Source organism: Typopeltis vanoorti, chromosome 9 (genome assembly GCF_054136105.1).
Source record: "Typopeltis vanoorti isolate ZY-2024b chromosome 9, IOZ_Tvanoo_1.0, whole genome shotgun sequence".
Taxonomy (NCBI): Eukaryota; Metazoa; Arthropoda; class Arachnida; order Uropygi; family Thelyphonidae; genus Typopeltis; species Typopeltis vanoorti.
The window spans coordinates 87,983,181-88,006,759 of NC_143557.1; the positions used below are offsets into that span (position 1 = coordinate 87,983,181).

General features: G+C 33.9%; 1 protein-coding gene across 3 annotated transcripts in view; it reads right to left on the minus strand.

Moving 5' to 3' along the window:
- Positions 1 to 23,579, minus strand: part of LOC150103230 (uncharacterized) — a 161,710-nt gene that overhangs the window by 104,102 nt on the left and 34,029 nt on the right. The window contains exon 3 of one of the 3 annotated variants that reach the window (XM_090397597.1): positions 12,035 to 12,210. In XM_090397597.1, coding sequence (XP_090253723.1) covers positions 12,035 to 12,210 — 176 coding nt within the window. The remainder of the gene's footprint in view (positions 1 to 12,034; positions 12,211 to 23,579) is intronic. The other 2 variants (XM_090397599.1, XM_090397598.1) reach the window with 2 other exon arrangements.

The window sequence follows — 23,579 nt, forward strand, 5'->3', positions numbered from 1 at the left end:
AGTTCCATCACCTTCCTGGATATTCTATCATATGCCATTCATTGCAGATACTCTTTCCATTTGGTTTTGTATTTTTCTATGGTTTTCATTATTGGTGTTTGGTTGAGTTCTTTCCAGTATGTCTTCATTTTTTTTTTCATCTAGTTTTGTATAACCTGCTGTTCTTCTCATATATTTCATTTCTGTGGCAATAATTATTTTCTTATCTCTTTCTCTTATTGTCCACGATTCACTGCCATACAATAATGTTGCTTATGATAAAATATTATCCATTCTTAGTCTGCTTTTTTCATGACCATGGCCTTGCAGCTTACATAGCTTTGCTGGTATAGATAAATAAACCCTTTGGTTGGAAATACCTAGGTTTGAATCCCATCTGTAATGAGAGGAACCTTTATCAGGTGTTTTCAATGAAATGGTGAGTTATCCAGTCTAATAAGAAGGTGGAAACTTGGGTTTTTTTGTCCCTCAAAAACAGACACACCAGCCTCACCATCTTATCTTTCTGCTACACATTATGAATATCAGATTTAGATCCACAATAGTCAACCTCCAGGATAGAGATGACACTTGACAGGCCATTGAAGAATTTGTTAATTTTGTAAGAAATAGCCCAAATAATAATAACAATAATACTTATTATAAAACCCAATGGAGTCAGAGATTCATCTAGGTCCCTTTTTTCATATATTTCATCATACCATGTTTTAAACACATTCAAATTCTGTGAAGGCACCATGCTCTCAAGCAATGCATTCCAATCATTTGCAACTCCCCATTCAAAAAAAAAAAAAAAAAAAAAAACCTGCTTCTGACCCTGTTGCTCACATCCTCCTTATACAGCTCCCAAGGATGATCTCTTGTTCATCCCCAATCTCCCACTGTTTTATGAAAAATCTCTTCAACATTAATCCAAAAACAACCCCTTACTAACTTGTATGTCTATTATATGACTCCCCTCTTCCTCCTATCCACTAGACTCTGCAAATTGTATCGTCTCAACCTTTATTCATATTCAACATTCCAGAAATCACAAACTGGAAAAACTGGAATCAGAAAAACCCAACCAAGAATAAATTCTACATCCAATCTCTGGTTTCCAAATTTTAAACCTTATATTTTGCTATACTGAACTGCCATCCCATTCCTTTACCTATTGACTTAGTCTATTCAAGACCTTGTAAGGCCACAACATCTGCTTTACTCCTCATAGTTCATCCCAACTTTGCATTACCTGCAGCAAAAAGAAGTATATCCCCATTGAAACCTTCCCCAATATCATTAACATAGAGGTTAAGCAGCAACAGCCCTAAAACAGGGATATTGTTCACCCATATACAACTTGTTGATACCTATCAGACAGTCAATCTCCAAATATAATGCATTAGTCTAATGTCCAATCTGCTCTAGTCTGACTATCAACTTATCAGGTAATCTATCAAAAGTCTTTGCAAAGTGTAAGTATACTACTATGTATCCATCTTCCACATCCAATGCTGCTGTCACATTATTGTAATAAGTCAACAGATTCCTAAAACATGACCTCTCTTTAGCGAATCTGTGCTGTCCATCAAAGATAATACCATTGTTGTCAACCCAATTCTGTATCCTTATTCTCAGTAGTCTTTCCAACACTTTAACAACAACAACAACCTATAATTTGATGCTTGAATTCTGTCACCTCCTTTATGAAGGGGTGACATTAAAACTTGACCCAATATTATTATTATTATTATTTGACACCTCCAGGGAGTCCAAAGACTCATCGAGGGAGAATGTGCCAACACCAAACGATTGTTTCCCCTTCTAACTACTAACCACACTCAAACCTGCTTAACTTTTTTGTGAGCCATTATTAGCAGAGGCTCTACCAACCAACCTTAACCCTTTGACATATAAATTATTTTTAAAGTTGGAACAGATAAAACTACTATTTATTTAATTCATGTGATTTATTTCGTTAATTAATTATATTAATTAACGTAAGGTATGATATAAGACTCATATTAAATAAATACGTCAAGGCAGATGTTAACTTGGTAAATCCCTTCAAAATATGCAGTGATATGTCAAGGCCCACAGCCTTATTAATATCAAGTTTGCTTAATTCTTCATATACCTCTTCCTCACTCACAGTCAGCCTCTCCTTATCATCCACTGCTCTCAAACTCTCCATGCCGTCACATGCACAAGGATGAAAAACCTTCATAAACAGATCATTAAATATCTGAACTATATCCTCAGCAGCAGTTGTCTTTATACTTATGTGACCAGATGTACAGTATTTACCGGTCCTGTACAGCATTAGTATGTGTACAGCATTAGTATGTATACAGCAAAACATACAGCATTTGAAATATTTTATTCACTTTAACAGAAAGAGTAAACTATGAACATACATTAGTTGTTTATTATGAGGAACTTTTTCATGTAAAATTATTTTTTGATTATATGCCAAACTTTTAAAGAGTATTTTCAGTTGTGAATAAATTATGGACTGCAGAGAAAACACAATTAAAACTTGAGACCATAAAGGCCATTCTTATTGTGAAATATAATATGGTTGATTCCTGTGAAGATTTGATGAGTGAAATATCAGAGTATGATGAATTATTTAAAATAATTCATTCATTCGAAAAATATGTTTAAATTGTTCATTTAGAGAGTTTTAATAGATGTATAAGATAAATAAGTTTTGTGTGATATTTACTTTTGCATATATTATTAAGAATTTAAATAAAAGTTGCTTTTAATAAATATCTATTCATTGTATAAATAAAATAAGTTTTTTTGGGATATTTACTTTTACATCCATTATTGAGAATTTAAATAAAAATTTCTTGATAGTTTAGCAGTAACAATATTATTAATTAGTAATAATAACAACAATAAAAACAAAATATTTTATTGAAAAGGTATGATTATGTTTCTGTTGGGATAAGAAGAAATACAGCAATTTTAGAATATACGCCTGGAAGGAAGGCAAACCTGCAAAGCAGGAAACAAAAGTTATGCAACCAGTGGAACGTGTCCAGCATTGGTCCTTGGATAATCTGGTCACTATACTTTATACCATTTTCTTCAATCAATGCCATCCCACTATAATCATTCGTTTCTTTTTTTTTTGCTAGCTATATATATCAAAAGAACTCTCTGGGATTGTTTTTTTTTGGTTACCTACTGATTATACTGAACTTTTGCTACCCTTACGAACCAAGTCACCCTCCTTGCCTGTTCTTTGTATTTCTCATGGAATTGATTCCCACTACTGTTATATAGCCTCCAGAATGCCTTTTTTTTTCTTCTCATACTGCATGCTTAATCTCTTCATTCATCCATTTCATACCTAGCTTATTTAACCTTCTGACCTTTGGAATATATTTAGACATTGCTTCTAATAGATAGTTCTTCAATATCACCCATGCAGCATTGATCTCCTTTCCACCTGGCTCCTCATTCCACGCTACAGCTGCATCTCTACCTTGTATGACATAACTCTTTTTCATCATCGAACAGCACTCCACCTCCCTTTTTACTCTTTCTATCTTCACAAAATACATCCTACCCTTCCATTTCTACTCATGTCAGGATGTCATCCTCATCAAACCATGTCTCACTTATTCCAAGTTTTGGGTGAATGAACTCAATCAATGCAGCCAGTTCATTTCCCTTGTTTTGAATTCTTCTAGCATTAGTATACAAACATAACAGCTCATTCTTGGATCGATAACATGAATACCACTTATCAGATGCGACTTCTCCATACTTTGTTTGAACCATTTCTTTTTCTCCCTACTCATCCCAGAATATTTTTCAAATTTAACTATTTTTGCTATATCTCAGGTCATTCCCTATCCTTTTTGTCTACACACACATTCACATCCTCTTAGAGCATCACCCTTTCTCTTGTTGTGTTCCCCTGTCCATCTTATATACACTTCAGGCAGGTATTTTGCTTTGAATAGCATGGCTTTTGTGTTTCTTAAATAAAACAATATATGTGGGTGGTCTGAAAAGTTCTCGGCTTCGACCATAGATGGCAACACCACTGGCAAGATTTTTTTCCCCCTAAGTTGGTACATCTGTCATAAGCATCCATGTGAAATTGCAAGTCATTCTATCATGTAGTTTGTTTTATACAGCTGTCTGAAGCAAAAGTGTTGTCTGTATAACTTGAAATGGATAAAAATTGATTATCATGCAGTTAAAAAATTCTTTGTGAAAGAAGGTTTAATGCCAAAAGAAAATCATTCAAAAAATTTTATGTTTAATAATAGAATAATATATTTAATAAAAGTTTATGGGCACTCTTCTCTTTCGTTTTCGACAATTAAGAAATGGTCTGCGAAGATTAAACGTGGCCATACCAGCCTCGAAAATGATCCACGTGAAGGATGTTGAAAAGTGTAACAACACCAGAAATCATTGATCAAGTGCATGATATAGTATTGGTTGACCGGCAAATAAAAGTGAGTGAAATTGCTGAGACTATAGGGATTTCAAAAAAACGAACGCGTAAGATATATTTTGCATGAAGAATTGCAAATGAAAAAGCTTTATGCAAGATGGGTGCCGTGCTCGCTCACAGCAGATCAAAAACGCACTCAAATGAAAATCTCTGAACACACTGCTTGGAGCATTAAAACAAGAATAAAATCGATTTTTGTGCATCGATTTATTACTATGGATGAGACTTGGATTCACCATTACACACCAGAATCCAAACAGCAGTCAAAACAGTGGAGAAAAGTCAGTTGTTCAGTGTCAAAGAAGACAAAGTCGGTTCCATCATCAGGAAAGGTCATGGCATTGGTGTTTTGGGATGCTGAAGGCATTTTGTCTATTATCTTGAAAAGGGTAAAACAATAACCGGGGAATATTATTCCGATCTTTTAACCAGACTAGATGAAAACATTCATGAGAAAAGACCCAGTTTGGAAAAGAAAAAAATCATCTTTCATCAGGACAATGCACCTGCCCATAAAGGTGTTTTGGCAATGGGAAAATTAAGGAATCTGCAGTATGAATTGTTGGTACATCCACCCAATTCCCCAGATTTGGCTCCCTCTGACTTCTATCTCTTCCTCGCTAGACAGCATTTTTCTTCGAATCAAGAGGTGAATGCAGTTGTAGAGGAGCATTTTGTAGATCTTACTGAGAGCCACTACAGAGACGGGATATTGGTGCTGGAGCATCGCTGGAAGAAATGCATTAGTCTTAAGGGGAATTATGTTAAAAAATAAAAATAATTTTGAAATTATAATTTTGTTTTTTATTGTTAGGCCAAGAACTTTTCAGACTACCCTCGTGTGTGTGTGTGTGTGTATATATATATATATATATATATATATATATATATATATATATATATGTATGTATGTATATATAATAATAAAACAATAATTAAATTGTTATTAAATTCAGTTTACACAGTTTTTTGTAGATTGTCCTCAACTGTTCCAAATATCACTTGGTCATCTGTAAAGTGCAAGGTATCTAAAATAAAATTACTTTCCGATGAATTCCTTTTTGTTGCTTAACCTCCATTCTCTTTGATTATTTCATTTGTATATATTCCAAATAATACTGGAGAAAGGGGGCATCCTTGTCTAAGAACTCCTGTTAGTTCAAATGTTTTGGTTCTGTTCTTGCCTCTTTTTAAACTTATTATGGTTCTCTCTGCTGAGTGATTTTAATAAATTATAGGCAAGTGGTTTTTAAGTATATTCAACTTATAAATGCTAGATGCATTTATAAGTTGAATTTTTTTCTTTTTTTCAATTAATACTTTGAGGCTGAATATAGGATTTATACAGGATCTTCCTTTTCTAAAGCCATTCTGCTCTTCATTTATAATTTTTTCTAGTTTAGGACTGATTCTGTTCTTCAGAATTTCAGCAAATAGCTTATAACCTGTGGTTAGTTAACATATCCTTCTGTAGTTGCCTTGTTGCCTTTTTTATAGATGGGAATTAGCAGTAATGAGGGTATGAAATGCCTGTGGCAAGTGTCTAACTTGCACCCCCCCCCCTAACTCAATGCAAATCTAACTTGCCCCCCCAACCCAAAAATGACAAAAATTGTGAAAAATTTAAATGTAACAAGTTAAATTTTACTAAATGCAATATGTTAAATACTTACTATTAACCCCATCAAAATGAGTTGCAGAATTTGTGTGTCTAAAGTAGCATATTGCTGAAATTTAAAAATACAATATAAAATAGCAGACTTTTATATCTATTTATTTTTATTTTTTACATTTTGCGCCCCAAACCTAGTTGCACCAGTGGCGGGCACCCTCGTTACAGCACTGGGAATTAGAGTTACATGGTTCCAATCATAACTATGTATCCACCACAGAGCTATGTTTTTTCTATCTTTGCTGCAATTTCCTACCTGCTTACTGGACTGATATAATGAATTTTTATTTCAGTGTGATACTGTCTCTAAAGTGAGCCAGCAAAGGTTGGTTAATTGGTAGAGTCTCTGCTACTAATGGCTCACACAAAAGGTTAAGCAAATCTTAGCATGGTTAGTAGTTGGAAGAAGATCAACTGTTCGATGCTGCTGAGAACTGGCCATTCTCACAGGGTTGACTTTGGACTGTAAACTGACGTATGTCAGACCTCTGTGCCCTCAGGGCATGCGAGGATATGATAATGACTGTCTCTAAAGTCGAGCTGTTAACCTCCACCCCAATGAAGGCAGGGAATTATATACTGTGTACAGTATACACCTGAAAGGTGCTGAACTTTCAGCTAAGAAAGTATCCCATTTGTAAAGACAAATCATCTCTTCAAAACTAATATCTATTTTCTTTACAAATGGGATATTTTATTATGTGACCCCTCTCCATGGAGTCACAGATTCATTGCACAAGAGCACTCTATCTGCACAACTTATATATACAAACTACTTAATCCACTATCTACAAAATAAAAAAATCCACTAATATACTACACAGTCCACCATCAATACACTACACCACATACAGCATTTTTGTCTATTAACTGTGTATATTCTCTGGCTAATTTGCTCATAGGTAGAATGATAATAGGTAAGTGCAAATTGTTAGTATATTACCATGATATGATATAACTGAACAGCAGAAACATGGAGACTAGCAAAAAGAGACATGAAAGAATACAAGCAATGGAAATTAGTCTTAAGAACAATGTGGGCAAAACAAGGAAAGATTGAATAAGAAATGTGGACATTAGGAATAATTTAGGGCTAAAAAGTGTTGAAGAAAGGCTTATGAACTAGCATGAAATGAAATTTGATGAGAGGATACCAAGAAAAAAGGTAGAGAGACCAGATAATAGAAGATCGAGAAAAGAGAAACCCCAAACTGGCACAGTGCTCATGAAGGAAGAATTTGGGAGGATAGAAAGAAATGAAGAGATTGGATCTGCCTGTTTGCTGATGATGCAAAGATGGGCAAGGTAATTAGGAATGTGAATGGTATGAAACAAATGAATGATCTATACGTGTGGATAGGCTTATGTGTTCGTCAGACATGTTGTAATAGATTTCACGGTATGATATGAACACAGATGGATAAGAAAATAACTATTTATTAACCTATTTATTAACTCAGCATCTTCAGAGCACACAACACAAAGTTTGTTACAAAAGCAAGACAATCACAATCCGGTGTAAGAGTGGGGCTAGTATAAGTAATTGCAGCGTGCAACACAAGACTAAAGTCCTAATATGGCATCATCTAGGTTAAAAAAAAAAAAAAATTCAAAGTTTTGAAATAGTCCAAATGATAGTCTTAGAAAGTTTTAAAAAATAAAATAAAAGTAATCAATATGTAATAATAATAGATATGTAATTTTTTTTAACTGTTTACAACATATATTATTATAATATTCATAATGATGATTATTAGATGTTTCTTCGCAATTTTACACTCTATATATACAATATCAATGGATATAATCACTCTATATTACATACTTTTGTTACAGTTATTACATACATTTGATTACATAATACATTACTTACATTTGTTTACATATGTAAGTAATATATAATACATACATTGAATACTTTGATTTACATGTGATACATACATTACATGCACTTGGTTACATATGATACATCTTTGATGAGAACTAATTTCTCTGCTTTCATCCTCGAAGCTTATATGAGGATGACACCAGTTGGTTATTATTTATTTATTATTTTTTTTTTTTTTGCTGTGTTGGGAAGCTATGAAATCTATGATTGAGAAATTCTCACGCGCGCACTCACACACTAACTTGGAATGTATTGATGCATCGCTGAACTGGAAGCCTGAACGAATATATTGTGTTTCATTAAGTTTGTATGGTATTTTGTTTCTTGTTCATAGTATGTCCTTAGAGTTCTTTTCAGGCTATTGTAGTTTGTAAAGTTTCTGTATTCAAAAGGTAATTTGTTTATCATGTCTGGAATGTAGAAGTTTCGTGTGGCCTTTCCGTAGTGATTATTGTATTTATATGTGATTGGGAAGCTAGGAAATCTATGATTGAGAAATTCGCGTGCGCACACACAATAACTTGGAATGTATTGATGTGTCGCTGAACTGGAAGCCTGAACGAATATATTGTGTTTCATTAAGTTTGTATGGTATTTTGGGTGCGTGTTTCTTGTTCATAGTATGTCTTTAGAGCTCTTTTCAGGCTATTGTAGTTTGTAAGGTTTCTGTATTCAAAAGGTAATTTGTTTATCATGTCTGGGATGTAGAAGTTTCGTGTGGCCTTTCCGTAGTGATTATTGTATTTATATGTGATATAATTAGTAGTCTGGGGTCTTGTTATACGATATGTATTTCTGAATGTCCTGTAGTTGGCATCGAAATAATATTTTAGCAAAGCTACATAGTGAAATAAATGTTTTGCTGTCAGTATTTTGTGTTCTGACATTGCAATGTATATAAGGTTGTTATTTTCTCTTTGTTACCAAAAGATCAGTTTTATCATTTTGTACTGTTGTGACATTAATCTATTTAATTTGTAGGGTGCACAGAAAGCATACGTTGTTATAGCGTATCATAGTATATTTTGGCATAGTGCTTTGTATATTAGTGTTTTTAGGCATATGGGAACTATGTCTTTTAACCTGTAGAGTTTGCCACTTATTGTTCAGAGTTTGTTGTGTAGATGGTTTATGTGGCTATTCCAGTTCATATCTGCATCGAAGTAAATTCCAAATTCCAAGGTAACGTATTGTTTCAACCTGAGTGATTGTAGTGGTTTTGTGTGTTTTTTATGTTGGAAAGTGGATGTTGGATGGCTATATATTTGTTATCAACTGGTCGAGTCAGTGGATTTCTGAATATCATTAATTTTGTCTTTTCTGAGTTTAGGTGTATGGAGTTTTTCATGAGCCAGTCTATGATCAGATTTATGTCATGTTGCATATTTGTTTGGGCTATGCTTGAGTTATTATGGATGGATATTATTGTTGTATCGTCTGCGTATTGGAATATCTTACCTTTGAGTGGTAGCTGATTAATATCATGCATGTAAATGTTGAATAGAGTTGGGGAGAGTACAGCTCCCTGTGGTACTCCACAGGTTACTGGTAGCTCTCTGCTTCGGTTTAACCTGATACTTGTGATATGCTTTCTATTTTGAAGGTAGTTTGTAAACCACCTGTGAAGAGGCCCGTCTATTCCAACATGCCTCAGCTTTTCTAACAAGGTTTGATGTGTAAGTGTATCAAATGCTTTAGTTAGATCAATAAAGACTACCATGGCAATTTTGTTTTTGTCTAAGGCAGTATTAATTACGTCTGTAAAGTCTTCCAAGAGAGATGTTGTTCCCTTATTTTTCTGAAAACCATATTGTGTTTTGGGGATAATATGAAAGATCTCAGTGTATGCTGTGAGTTTCTTCAGTATGATCTGCTCCATAATTTGATTGATAATTGGTAATGTTGCTATGGGTCTGTAATTGCTCATTAAATTTCTTTTTCCATGTTTGTATATGGGTGTGATTATGGCGGTCTTTAGCATACTTGGTATCTGTCCTGTTTTAAATATTTTATTTATTAATTTTAGTAGGATAGGACTTAAACTAGTTGCTGTTGCTTTATATCTTTAGGTCTGATACCATCAATTCCTGGGCCTTTGTTTGGTTTGATTTGATGTATTGCAGAGAGAAGTTCTGCTTCTTTTATGGTTGGGAACCATAATGTCTGTTTTGATTGTGGTCCAAGTGGAAGGTCTCGTTTTGTGATTGGGGGAATATTTTTGTGCAATTCTTGGATGGAGTCTGCAAAGTATTGGTTAAAGTCATTTGCTAGTTGTTGGATAGGTTTTGCGTCTGACATGAAGCTGTGTTTTATGGTTTCAGAGGCGGTGGTGTTGGGAACAAAATCTATAATAATAATAAATATGTCCGTAGTAGTAGTATTTCAAAACTTTGAAGTTTCTTTTATTTTTTTTAACCTAGATGGCACCATATTAGGACTTTAGTCTTGTGTTGCATGCTGCAATTACTTATACTAGCCCCACTGTTACACCGGATTGTGGTTGTCTTGCTTTTGTAACAAACTTTGTGTTGTGTGCTCTGAAGATGCTGGATATAATACCAGCAAAATATTAGCTTCTAAGTTAATAAATAGTTATTTTCTTATCCATATGTGTTCATATCATACCGTGAAATCTATTACAACACAAATGAATGATCTGAATAGACTGGAATTGTGGGTATGAGAAAATGGCTATCAGGTCAATGTTAGTAAACATAAAGTTATGCACTTCAGTGTAGTGAGATGCTGAATGTTGTGTTATAATGGTGACATCATCACAGAAAAAAAAAAAAAAAAGTGATCAGGATAGGGATCTTGGAAGTTTAGAAGAGAGGAAGTGGAATATAGCAAAGATTTTTTTTTTTTTTTTTTTTAATAAATAGAATAGCAAAGATTGCAAATACACTCACAGTACCAACTGTATTTGGCTTACAATCCTTCATGGGAAGAATTTACATTATTATATATATATAATTTTAGGTGACTTAACTCTGAAGAACAATATTAATGTCGTACAAACTGTTGAAAATCCAATTAACCATAATATGTTGTTGTGCTCTTGCATTTGGTGCATCTCTGAGAGCTATGTAATTTTTGGGTGTGTGTGTGCGTGCACGTGCAGAAGGGAGCAATCAATTTCATTAATGACCTATATTTTAACAAATTCACTCCTCATCGGTTTGTTTCCCTCGCTTCCTCTAGATATGTTGGCACATTCAACAGACAGTCACCATCCACTAGCAATTCAGTTCCATACTTACAGAATATATTTGTCATTTTCATTCATTCCTTTGAACTGTTGCAAGGAAATAACTTGTTTTTATATGTATTTCGAAAAATTACAATTTACAGGTATAGAAATCTAATGTGAAGCAAAACATTAAGCAAGGGATACCTGTATATATCTTTTCACCATTTATCGGCTGTCCTATAGACTTAATGACCTTGTTTGGGTTCATTACAAAAACATTTATTGATGCAATTCTTACTAAGCTGAACAGCTCTGAGTGTTCCCATACAGTATATACTAAATTATTCTTTCATCAGTTTTTTAATTTGTAAACATTTACACTTCACTTTATTTCTTACTTTAAACATGCAGTTTAAATAGCAATAAAATAAGCCTCCAAAAAGTTCTTGATTACTTAAGAAAGTGCCTCTTGTAGTTATGTATTGGAATATTTTAATAACAGTGCCTTTTTTTGGTTGTTAATAGTTATGCTAGAATATTTTCTTATCAGTAGTTTTAATTAGATTTCAAGCTGAATTTTCTAATTTGGATATATTTATTGAATTAAAGAAAAATGCAAAAACTTATTTGGATTTTTCTTTAATAAGTTTAAATATATATCATTTCAGAATAATTTCAAACATTTATTTCTTGATCCCAGTTATTACAAATATAGTATATAGTAAAATTCATATATAAATAAATAAATAAATAAAAAATATATATATATACACACACACACACACACGCACACAGTTAAAAGTACCTCTTACTTACACTTTCACTTCACATATATAACAAAACTGATTTTCTATTACATGAGCATGTTTATTATGGTCAAAATATGGCAGAGGACCCTTATTCTTTTTGGCACGGACACTGGAATCAGCAGGATTCAAAGATATACTTATTATATGGACGATGACATGGATGAAAACTATCATACCATTGATCTGCATTATTTGTTAAGGAAAAGGTTATATAAAACTAAGTTATATATATAAATATCAAATTCTGAAATTTATATAAAAAGAATTAAAATATTATATATAGTACAATAATATAATACTGCAATTTTTTTTTTAATCACTAGGTTAATTGAGGCATTCAGAGTATTCAGGCTAAAATATTATACTCAACTACTATACACCAATTCTACAACTAAGTATAATATAGGTTTTGTATCAATTAATTTTTTGAGGATGGCACAAGGAAAATGATACACACACAGTGGAGAAGAGGAAATAATTTTAGAACTATGATGAAATGTACTCATACTTTAAAAATAAATGCAAAAAAGAATCCATAAGTTCATTTTCAACATTATATAAAGTATTCAATCAAATATCTAACAGATTCTCCCAAATATATTAGAACCTTACTTCTGCAATTAATTTGTTGAGACATTTCACACTTTGACAGAAAGTAGTCTGAGGTGAAGTTGTATATCCTTATATCATTTTCTCCAATCAATGTCATCCTACCATAATCATTTTTTTTAAATCTTTTTTATGGAGATATTGAAATAATTCCCCAGTTTTTTTGTTTTTTTTTGCCTCATTAGCCAACTGCTGTGCTTCTCATACTGCACTTTTTCTACCTTTTTCTACCAAGTCGTTCTCCTTGCCTGTTCTTGTACTCCTCATGGAATTGATTATTGCCACTCATCTTACATTGCCTCCATGCTTAATCTCTTCATTCATTTATTTCACACCTATGTTATTTAACCTTCTGACTCTTGGAATACATTCAGACATTGCTTACACTAAATAGTTATTAAATATCACCCAAGCATCACAGATCTCCTTTATAGCCACCTCCTCATTTCACGCTACAGGTGCAAGCTGTCTCCTGAACTTATCAAAATAACTAGGTTTGTAGTTCCATATATATCCTTTTCTCACAGAAGTCCTCATGGCTAGCAACCATGCAGGTAATCACTTCATGGTCACTCTTGCTATATGTAATTAGATCTGATATCTCATTTGTAATGACATTCTTTGATGAGATGATCAAATCCAAGACCATCAAATCCTCACATGCCCTTTATTACACACTGCTTCAAGTTTAATTTTGAGGTAGTTGTCCCTCCAAAACTCGAGAAATTAATTTTCTTTACTTCTGGTTGCTATCTTGTCATCCCAATCTATATTGCCATATTTAAAATCACCCATAATGATCACCCTTTTCCTATTTGCTTATACATTTCATAGTCACTATCCTCAACATTACCAGGTCAATAGCAACAACCAACTAAGTATTTCATTCTAATCACCTTTATCTCATACCATACTGCCTCATACCCGCTGCCACTATTTCTTCTTTACATATCTACCTGTTATGGATATAACTCATTTTCTATCATCAATAACACTCCACTTCCCATTTTACAAAAAAATATTATACCCTTTTATCTCTATTCCTATCAGGATTTTCATCCTCATTCAACCATGTTTCCCAACAATGAATAAAACTCAATTAACACAGCCATTTAATTTCCCTTGTTTTTGATACTTCTAGCATTTGTATACAAATATAACGGCTCATTCCTAGATCTATAACAAGTTTCACTGATACCACTCATTAGATGTGACCTACATACCTTCCTTGAGCCATTTCTTTTTCTCTGTATACTCTTCCCAGAACCTCCTACATTCCAGGCCATCCCATTCTCTAATTCCATTCAAATGCATCACCAAAACCATTCAAATGCAGTCCATTCAGGACTGCATTTGAATGGTTTTGGTGATGGTTTGAAACCATCACATAAGAGTGATGGTTTCAATTCATCCTTAAAACTCATTCCACACATTAACAAACTGCACTCCTTTCTCTTCACACATTTCTGCATATCATTCATCATCCTTGCTCGCCACCTCATCTCATCACTGTCATAACTGGGCAATACACTGACTAATAGTGTGATGAAAGATAATATCACACTATTATCTTTCATCCTTCTCAACAAGCCCCTTATATCCAGTCTTACATTCTCTTTGTTTCCTGTCAAGTCATTTTTTCCTATTGCTGGGGGGGGGGACAAAAAATGAGGGCCAATTTAAGAATCCCCAACTCTAGTGCCTCAGGCCCCACTCACCTTGGGAAAAGTATAAGTGTGGCCCTGCACTTGCTCCTTGCATCCAATGCCTATTACTATTAATTTTACTGCCTGGAAAACAAACCTTGTCCATCTTCTCATTCACTCCTCTAATAATCGAATCCACGAGCCTGTGTAGCTCAGTGGATGTGCCGTTTGCACACCACAGCGCTTAACCGCACAAAGGAAGACTTGGTGTTTCGAATCTAGTCGGTGACTAGAGGAAATTTTTCTAAGCCTTTTTTCAACCGGTTCCCGAGTTAGTCAATCTCTGGCACGGACGAGCGGGTTTTTTCTCCCGGAAACTCTGGTTTTTCATCCTGTAAACTCAAGAAAATTGACCGTAGAACCCACATTATTTCAGACATTAAATATATTGTGTTAGGGTTAGGGACCACAAGATGGCACCACTTGTTAAGCCATCTCTCTTTGCTGCGTGCCGCTTAGTTTGTGATAGCCTTGAGCCAGCTATCTCTGATTGGCTACCAGTGGAGATTGAACTGCCCACTCAGTCTCCAAAAGTTAGTTAGGGCTAAACGGCCTCGCCTACTCTCTATAAACGGGAATAAAAAGGTGTTAGCTGATTTTTTTTTTTTTTTTTTTTGAATCGGATCCCCATACAATGTCATTTGTGAGTCTTTCATTATCTCTTTCATACCAACATCATTCATTTCAGTCTTCTTCACTCTTCCATACATATCTACAATTCTCTTCATTTCATTCCATATTTGCTTCATCTCTTGCCTCATCTTCACCAACTCAGCTTTCAAATCTTGAATCATTTTTTCACTATCATTCACTCTCACTATCTTATCGTCAGTCACACAAGCTTGTTCACTGTCAATCCTGCTCACCATCTTATCGCTAATTGCACTTGGCTTTTTTTTTTTTTCAAAATCATTATCACACAATCCATCAAACTCTTTTCCTTGCTATCTCTTCCACACAATTTCAGAAAATTTGCACAATCTTCCTGAACTATAATTTCACTTATGTCATGTTCTCTACTCACATTTAAACAAGTTTCGTGTTCCATCAGAATATTGCACTTCCTACATTACATATACTCAAGGCTTGAAAAAAAAAAAAAAATGCTTGTCTGTTCGTCGATGACAAGAGAGAATTTCTAGTTGACTTAAAAAAAAAAAAAAATCAGAACAGGAGTTTGTTTAATCATTACTTTTTATTTATGTAACGTAGATTCTGTGGTATGTGGTAAAAAATACGAAAAAAAATAAATTAATGATATAAATGTCACACTTTTTTTAAACTTTATTTATTGCACCTGTTGAAACATTGCAAATACCCTTTGTTAATTACAGGCCTAGATTATAAATGGGCAAACTGGGCACCTGCCAGGACAAATGGTTTTAAAGAGCACAAAAATGTTTTGATTTTTTTAGATGAATTGTACTTTAGCAAATGAATATTTTTTTACACATACAAATCATTAAATAATTCATTCATACACATTTTCGTAATAAGATAAAACAATTTTCATTAATTCTATTTACACTTTAAATCAATACTATATCAACAATAATTTAAGTTTCTAAAAATATATTGTTATATTATAAATTTAATATATAAAAGAAAGAGTTTGTGTATAACAGTCTGAGCTGTGGTGAAGGCACAAGCATATCAGGTATTTGCATGAGTATCATTATCAACATTATGTTGATAATGCAAATCATTATCAACATTAAATGTATTCTTATATTTCACATTCACATTTAATTCCAGGAAAATTCACATTTAATCCCAAGAAAATACCTTTGCAAACTTAGAGTTTGCTTTAAGGATTTATCTAAAGCTGCCAATTAAAAACTGCACAGCTAAGAGAAGTTTTTCTTTATTTCACTGAGAAAAAGAAGGTATATGTGTGACAGAGAGAGAAAGAGAAAGGGGCTACTTTTTTGAGGCCAGTGAAATTTGTCTGAAGTTTTTTTTTTTTTTTTTTATAAATGAGATCTTTTTCAAGGTAATGTCATTTTTCAGTTCTAAACTAAGTGAAAACTACAAAAAAGATCAGTTCTTAGAAAGGATAAAGTAAACTCGGTATTATTATTATTATTATTATACTAGGACACCCATGGAGTCACAAACTCATCTAGAAGGTCCCTTCTGTCATACACAGCTCATCATAGCACACCTTAAACACATTCTAATTCTCTGCAGACACCCAATGCATTCAAATCATTTACACTCTCCATGCAAAAAACCTGCTTATCACCTCTTCCAAATATGACCTCTTGTTCTTTCCCAATCTCTCACCATTTTATGAGCAACCTCTTCAACGTTAATCCTATAACAACCCCTTACCAACTTGTATGTCTCTATCATATGACCGCTCTTCCTCCTATCCACTAAACTCTGCAAATTGTATCGTCTCAACCTTTCTTCATATTCAACATTCCAGAGATCAGATTTTGGTCAATCACCTCTGGACCCTCTCCAATATCTCTTCATTCTTTTGAAAGCCAGATGATCAAATCTGTGCACAGTAGTCCATATGTCGCTTAATCAGAGCCTTATACAATGGAACCAGAATCTCCTTACTTCTATAAGTCAGTGTTCTCTGCATCATTCCCAGAATCCATTATGTTGTCCTCACAATTTTGGCAACATATCCTCTAAATTTTAGATCCTTATCCACCACCACTCCAAGATCTCTTATTTCCTCTACCTTCCACAATATATTCCCACCAAGGGTAAATTCTATCTCATCTTTGGTTTCCAAATTTTAAAACTTTACATTTTGCAACAATGAGCTGCCATCCCACTCCCATGCCCATTAACTCAGTCTATTCAAGACTTCTTATAAGACCACATCTGCTCTACTCCTCACAGTTCATCCCAACTTTGCATCATCTGCAAAAAAGCTGAATAACCCCATTCAAATATTCCCCAATATCATTAACATACAGGTTAAACAGCAATGACCCTAAAACAGACCCCTCAACCACATCACTAGTAACTTTCCTCTTCTGGGACATTGTTCCCCTATACACAACTTGTTGATATCTATCAGACAGCCAATCCAGCCCAATCTGCTCTAGTTTGACTATCAACTTATCATGCGGTAATCTATCAAAAGCCTTTGCAAAGTCTAAGTATGCTACTGTCCATCAATCTCTCACAACCAATACTGTTGTCATCTTATTTTAATGAATAAGTAGATTACTAAAACATGACCTCCTCCCTTTAGCAAATCCATGCTGTCAATCAAAGATAATACCACTGTTGTCAACCCAATTCTGTAACCTGATTTCACCAGCACACTTTTTTTTTATTTTTTTATTTTCTTTCCAACACTTTAACCATGACAACTGACACACAAATTGATGCTTGAACTCTGTTATCACCTTTATGAAGCAGTACAATCTTGCCTTTCTTCCATCCTTTGGAACTTGACCCAATGTCAAGGCAGATGTCACCCCCCCCCCGGCATATTCCTTCAAAATACGCAGTGATATATCATTAAGTCTTACTGCCTTATTAATATCAAGTTTGCTTAATTCCTCATATGCCTCTTCCTCACTCACAGTCAGTCTCTCCTTGTCATCACCCATTACTCTCAAACCCTCCATGATGTCACATTCACAAGAATGAAAGACCTTTATGATCTGCTCATTAAATATCTCAATTATATCCTTCACTGCAGTTGTCCTTATACCATTTTCTCCAATCAATGCCAACCTACCATAATTATTTTTATTTTTGCTGGCTACATATTAAAAAGAACTTCCTAGGATTTTTTTTTTTTTTTGGCTTCATTAGCTAACTGCTACTTGTGTGCTATTTGCTCTGACAAAGACATCACTTCAAAAATGAATTTCTCAGAATAACTAATACCTCTGTATGCTAAATTGAGAAAGAAGCCTTTTTCATAAAAACAGATATATGATTAAATGTACGATTTCCTAAAACAAAAGTCTTTTTATAGAAATAAATTTAAATTTATTTCTTAATATGGAGGATGCCAACCATCCATCTGCCCAGCGTGCTGACATGCATTAATCCAGGCCTGGTTAATTATCATGGATAACGAACAATGCAGTGATAATGGAATGTGACCAATATGAGGACAGGAGAGAATATACATCATTTTATCTCTAGAAAGTGTGCTCAAGCATCACAAAGAATCCAACTAATTGCAACACCATTAACTAAAGAGATGCACTGTGGACAGGATAGGTAATTAACTTATTATTTAACCTAAGATGAAATATAAAGAAAATTCAGAAAGAATTACTGCAGTTTGATCTTTATTTTTCCAAAATACATAATTTCTTTATAATGATTTTAAAAAAGGAACCTAAATGTTTTCAACTATTTTCTCATTTGCCACTACAGATAACCTAGTAATGTAGTTAATGCATATGTAGTCCTTACAGTGGTATTTATTGATAATTTTTATGATGGTTTTGAACATTTTCCTCTTGAATTTTGTTTATAACGGCAAATTATTCAACTTTTTTCATAAAGTGATTCAAGACTAAGTGTTAGAAATGAAAATGTAAAACTGACATGATCAGTAATAAACAAATAAATGTTCATGTATGGAGAGGAAAGAAGGCAAAATAATACCTCTCCACAAGAATGGTTCTACAGCAGAAGTTTCCAATTCTAGACTGGTCCGTATATCTGCAGTTCTGGTCAAAGTGTTGGAAAAATTGGTTAGGAATAGAATACAGGATTCTCTATGATGGTCAGCATGGGTTTGTGAATGGAGGATCTTGTTTTAGCAATTTGCTTACATGTTATAATAAAGTGGCAAATGTGTTGGATAAGGGAGATTCATAAAGTGATCTTCTTGGATTTTTCAAAGACATTTGATAGATTACCACATGACAGATTTGTGTATAAGTTGCAGAAGATGGAATTAGATAACAGATTGGTTAGATTGATTGAAGACTGACTTTCTGAAAGATACCAGCAAGTTGTGTATGATGGAGCAGTGTCATAGAAAAGGAAGGTGACCAGAGGCATGCCTCAGGATTCAGTTCTTTGGCTCCTACTGTTTAACTTATTAGTTAATAATATTTCATGTGGATTGACTGGGGATCTTCAGATGTTTGCTGATGATACATAGGTAAAATTATCAGGAATATTGCTGATGTTAATTCTCTACAGGAAGATTTGAATAAACTTTTAGCTTGGATAAATGACTGAGGTTGTAATTTTAATAAATGCAAGGTGTTGCACCACTTTGGTGTACAGAGATATAAGACCACATACTGTATTGGTGGAGCTGTGCTTCAGGAAGTTAAGGAGATTTGGGCTCTTGGGGTGATGGCAGACAGTTCCACATCATATTGCTACTATAATAAAACGTACATTGACATGTAAGGGATAAGGAGGTGGTGGTGGTGATGTCTCTATATAAGGCATTGGTCCAACCACACATGGACTATTAGGCTCAGATTTGGTTGCCTAATTTTTGTTGTGATGTGGAAACACTAGAGAAGGTCCACAGATGGATGACCAAAGTAATAATATCAGGACTCTGAAGTGTTGATCATGAAGAGAATTTGAGGGAACGTGGATTATAAAGTTTGGTGGATAGGAAGAAAAGAAGAGATATGACAGAGACCTTCAAGTTAGTTAAGAGATTTTACTAGATTAATACAGAAGGAATTATAAAAAGAGTGGATACTAAGAAGAGAAGAATGAGTTGTCATCCCTGAAGTTATATAAAGATTTGTGAGGAGTAGATTTTTTATGTGGAGAGTTGTTGATGAGCGGAATGCATCACTGGAGTGCACTGTTAATGCAGAGTGTATAAATAATTTCAAAGTTCATTGTGACAGACATGTTGCTGGTTGAGAGGGTCTCCCATGATGAGTCTGCTGACTCCACGGAGGTTACTGAAATAATTTTTTAAATGACACAGACCGATAACGGCATAATATACAAATAGCTGGTTACAACTATAGTCCCCATTAGTACAATGGGTAGACTATGTTTTCTATTATTTATTAAAAGTTCATTTATGTTTTTATATTTATTTATTTTTTACATAATTTGGAAACCTACTTTAGATACCAAACTGAATTTTTTTTTAAGCTATTTCAGTCCTCTAATAAGCAGGTTGGTAAAAGCACACTGGCCAATGAAACCCATCTCTCACCAAAAGCTAACAAATTGCTTCAACAAAGAGTTAAACTTAGCCATAGAATTAACAAAAGCTTATAATTTAAAGTAAAGAGCCAATAGGCTTCGTTTCGGCAATGTAAAACATTATTTAAATTACAGGGATTCTAAATCCCACATTGTTTTAAAACTGAATAAGAAACTCAAAGATCAGAATCAAAGAGTTTCATGCCGAATATAGTAACCATAAACGTATTAGCGACTACTAGCGTAAGCTAAGCACGTAGTTCAAGTACGTAGTACAAACTAGGGCAACTCGTTGCAAAGGTGGAGAAAGTTCTGATCGCTATTCTTAGTATTTTCAATAATGTAAAACCCATCTCCTCTGAGATGTATGATGTTATACATTATGGTGCGAGGTCACTACCCAAACCGGTTTCGATCTTTATTGAGATCTCATCAGTGAGTAGCTAGACCAAAGTATAATACTAAGGGTATAGCGAAAAGAACTTATATACTCTGCTATACGAGTTGTCAAAAAGGTGCACCCATAAATTACTTAATAAATTATTTAAATAAAGAGCCAATAGGCTTCATTTTGGCAATGTAAAACATTATTTAAATTAAGGGGATATTAAATCGCACATTGTTTTAAAACCGAATAAGAAACTCAAAGATCGGAATCAAAGAGCTTCATGGCAAATATAGTAACTATAAACGTATCGGCGACTACTAGAGTAAGCTAAAGCACGTAGTTCAAGTACGTAGTACAAACTAGGGCAACTTGTTGCAAAGGTGGAGAGAGTTCTGATTGCTATTCTTAGTATTTTCCATAATGTAAAACCCATCTCCTAGGAGATGTATGATGTTAATAAAGTACAATCTCAATAAAGATCGAAACCGGTCTGGATAGTGACCTCCCACCATAATGTATAACATCATACATCTCCTAGGAGATGGGTTTTATATTATGGAAAATACTAAGAATAGCGATCAGAACTTTCTCCACCTTTGCAACGAGTTGCCCTAGTTTGTACTACGGCTAGTAGTCGTCGATATGTTTATAGTTACTATATTCGAAATGAAACTCTTTGATTCCGACTTTGAGTTTCTTATTCGGTTTTAAAACAATGTGGGATTTAATATCCCCTTAATTTAAATAATGTTTTACATCGCTGAAATGAAGCCTATTGGCTCTTTATTTAAATAATTTATTAAGTAATTTATGGGTGCACCTTTTTGACAACTCGTATAGCAGAGTATATAAGTTCTTTTCGCTATACCCTTAGTATTATACCTTGGTCTAGCTATTCACTGATGAGATCTCAATAAAGATCGAAACTGGTCTGGGTAGTGATCTCCAACCATAATGTATAACATCACACATCTCCTAGGAGATGGGTTTTACATTATGGAAAATACTAAGAATAGCGATCAGAACTTTCTCCACCTTTGCAATAAGTTGCCCTAGTTTGTACTACGTACTTGAACTACTTGCTATAGCTTACATTAGTAGTCACCGATACGTTTATTGTTACTATATTCGGAATGAAACTCTTTGATTCCGATCTTTGAGTTTCTTATTTGGTTTTAAAACAATGTGGGATTTAATATCGCCATAATTTAAATAAAAGCTTATAAAATGACCAGGTACATGACTAAACATGTATGTGACTGTGATATACTAAGTGATCATTGTACTCTACACCAACCTGACAAGTGAGATTTCTGTCTGATTGGTGAGCCAGCATAAAATATTTCAAGTTCTGCATAGACCTGTATACTGTGACAAAATGGGCATGTTCCGTTATGGATGAGAAAGATCATATCATCTCATCTTTAATAATTAACCAAGTCTCACTCACAGACATTTTGATTAATTACAATTGATGTTTCTCCAAAATGTTTTATTGTCTATATGGCTGGCAGAATCTTCAGGAAGATATTTAACACAACAAAAAAGTCAAACGTTTCCCAAAAGTTGCTACTTCTATAAACTGAAAAATACTGGATCGATAGTTAAATTGCATGTATTATTAGGGCTATCCTGCACGTTCTATACATTGTTACGTAAACTCTGTAATTACTGGCATTGATAACCAGTCAACCTTGCTTTATTATTAAAGCTGATATAAATTTATTTATAGTGAATTACTTCAAAACATATCGTGTCATGGCATAACAGCATAATAAATCAGTGATTTATTATAATGCCTAGGCTAGACAATTTACACTATGATGTCAGTCTAAGTAGTCATTAATTTCTATTTCTAAGAAAAATAAAAAATAGCACATTTGAGGTAATCTGGTGCAAGATAACAGCCAGCAGAACAAAATACACATTTGGTCGCTTCTATAGACCAGGGAATGTAAAGGATGATGGAGGATAGTATACATCAGCAAATAACCTTAATGAGTGCAAAGCAGGTAATTATTATGGACTTCAACTTTAAAAATCTGAAAACACACCCCAACTCAACATCACTAGAGTTAAAGATCGGTACTATCAACATAAGAAGCCTGAATGGCAAAAAAATGAAGCTAGCTGAGGAATTAGATAAGTACCAGATCAACATAATAGGGGTGACTGAAACAAAAAAGACAAAAACTGGTGAGATCTTTCTGAGCAATAAATACAAAACATTATATTCAGGCAATTACAATCAAGGAAAAGAAGGAGTAGCCATTGTATTCAACACTAAATAAGAGGCTAATCTTCTTGAATGGCAGGCAGTCTCAAGTAGTGATGTGGGCAAATATCAGAATGGGGAATTGGACACTGAGACTTATTTGTGCCTATGGTTCTACAGAAGGTTCTACTATGGTAGAAGTGGAGGAATTTTTTGATGCTTTAGAAAAAGCAACTGACACAATGAAAAAGGAAAAGTTGGTCCTTTTTGGGGATCTAAATAGTAGAGTAGGAAATGATTGTGAGACATACAAAAATATTTTGGGAAAATTTGGAGAAAAGAGCAAAGCTAATAATAATGGCAAATTCCTGTTGGATTTCTGCTCAGGACATGGACTGGTTATTACTAACACCATGTTCCAACATTAAAATGTGCACAAATTCACATGGAGAGAAGAGGCAAGGAATAAGAAAAGTCTCATCGACTATGTTATTGTTGA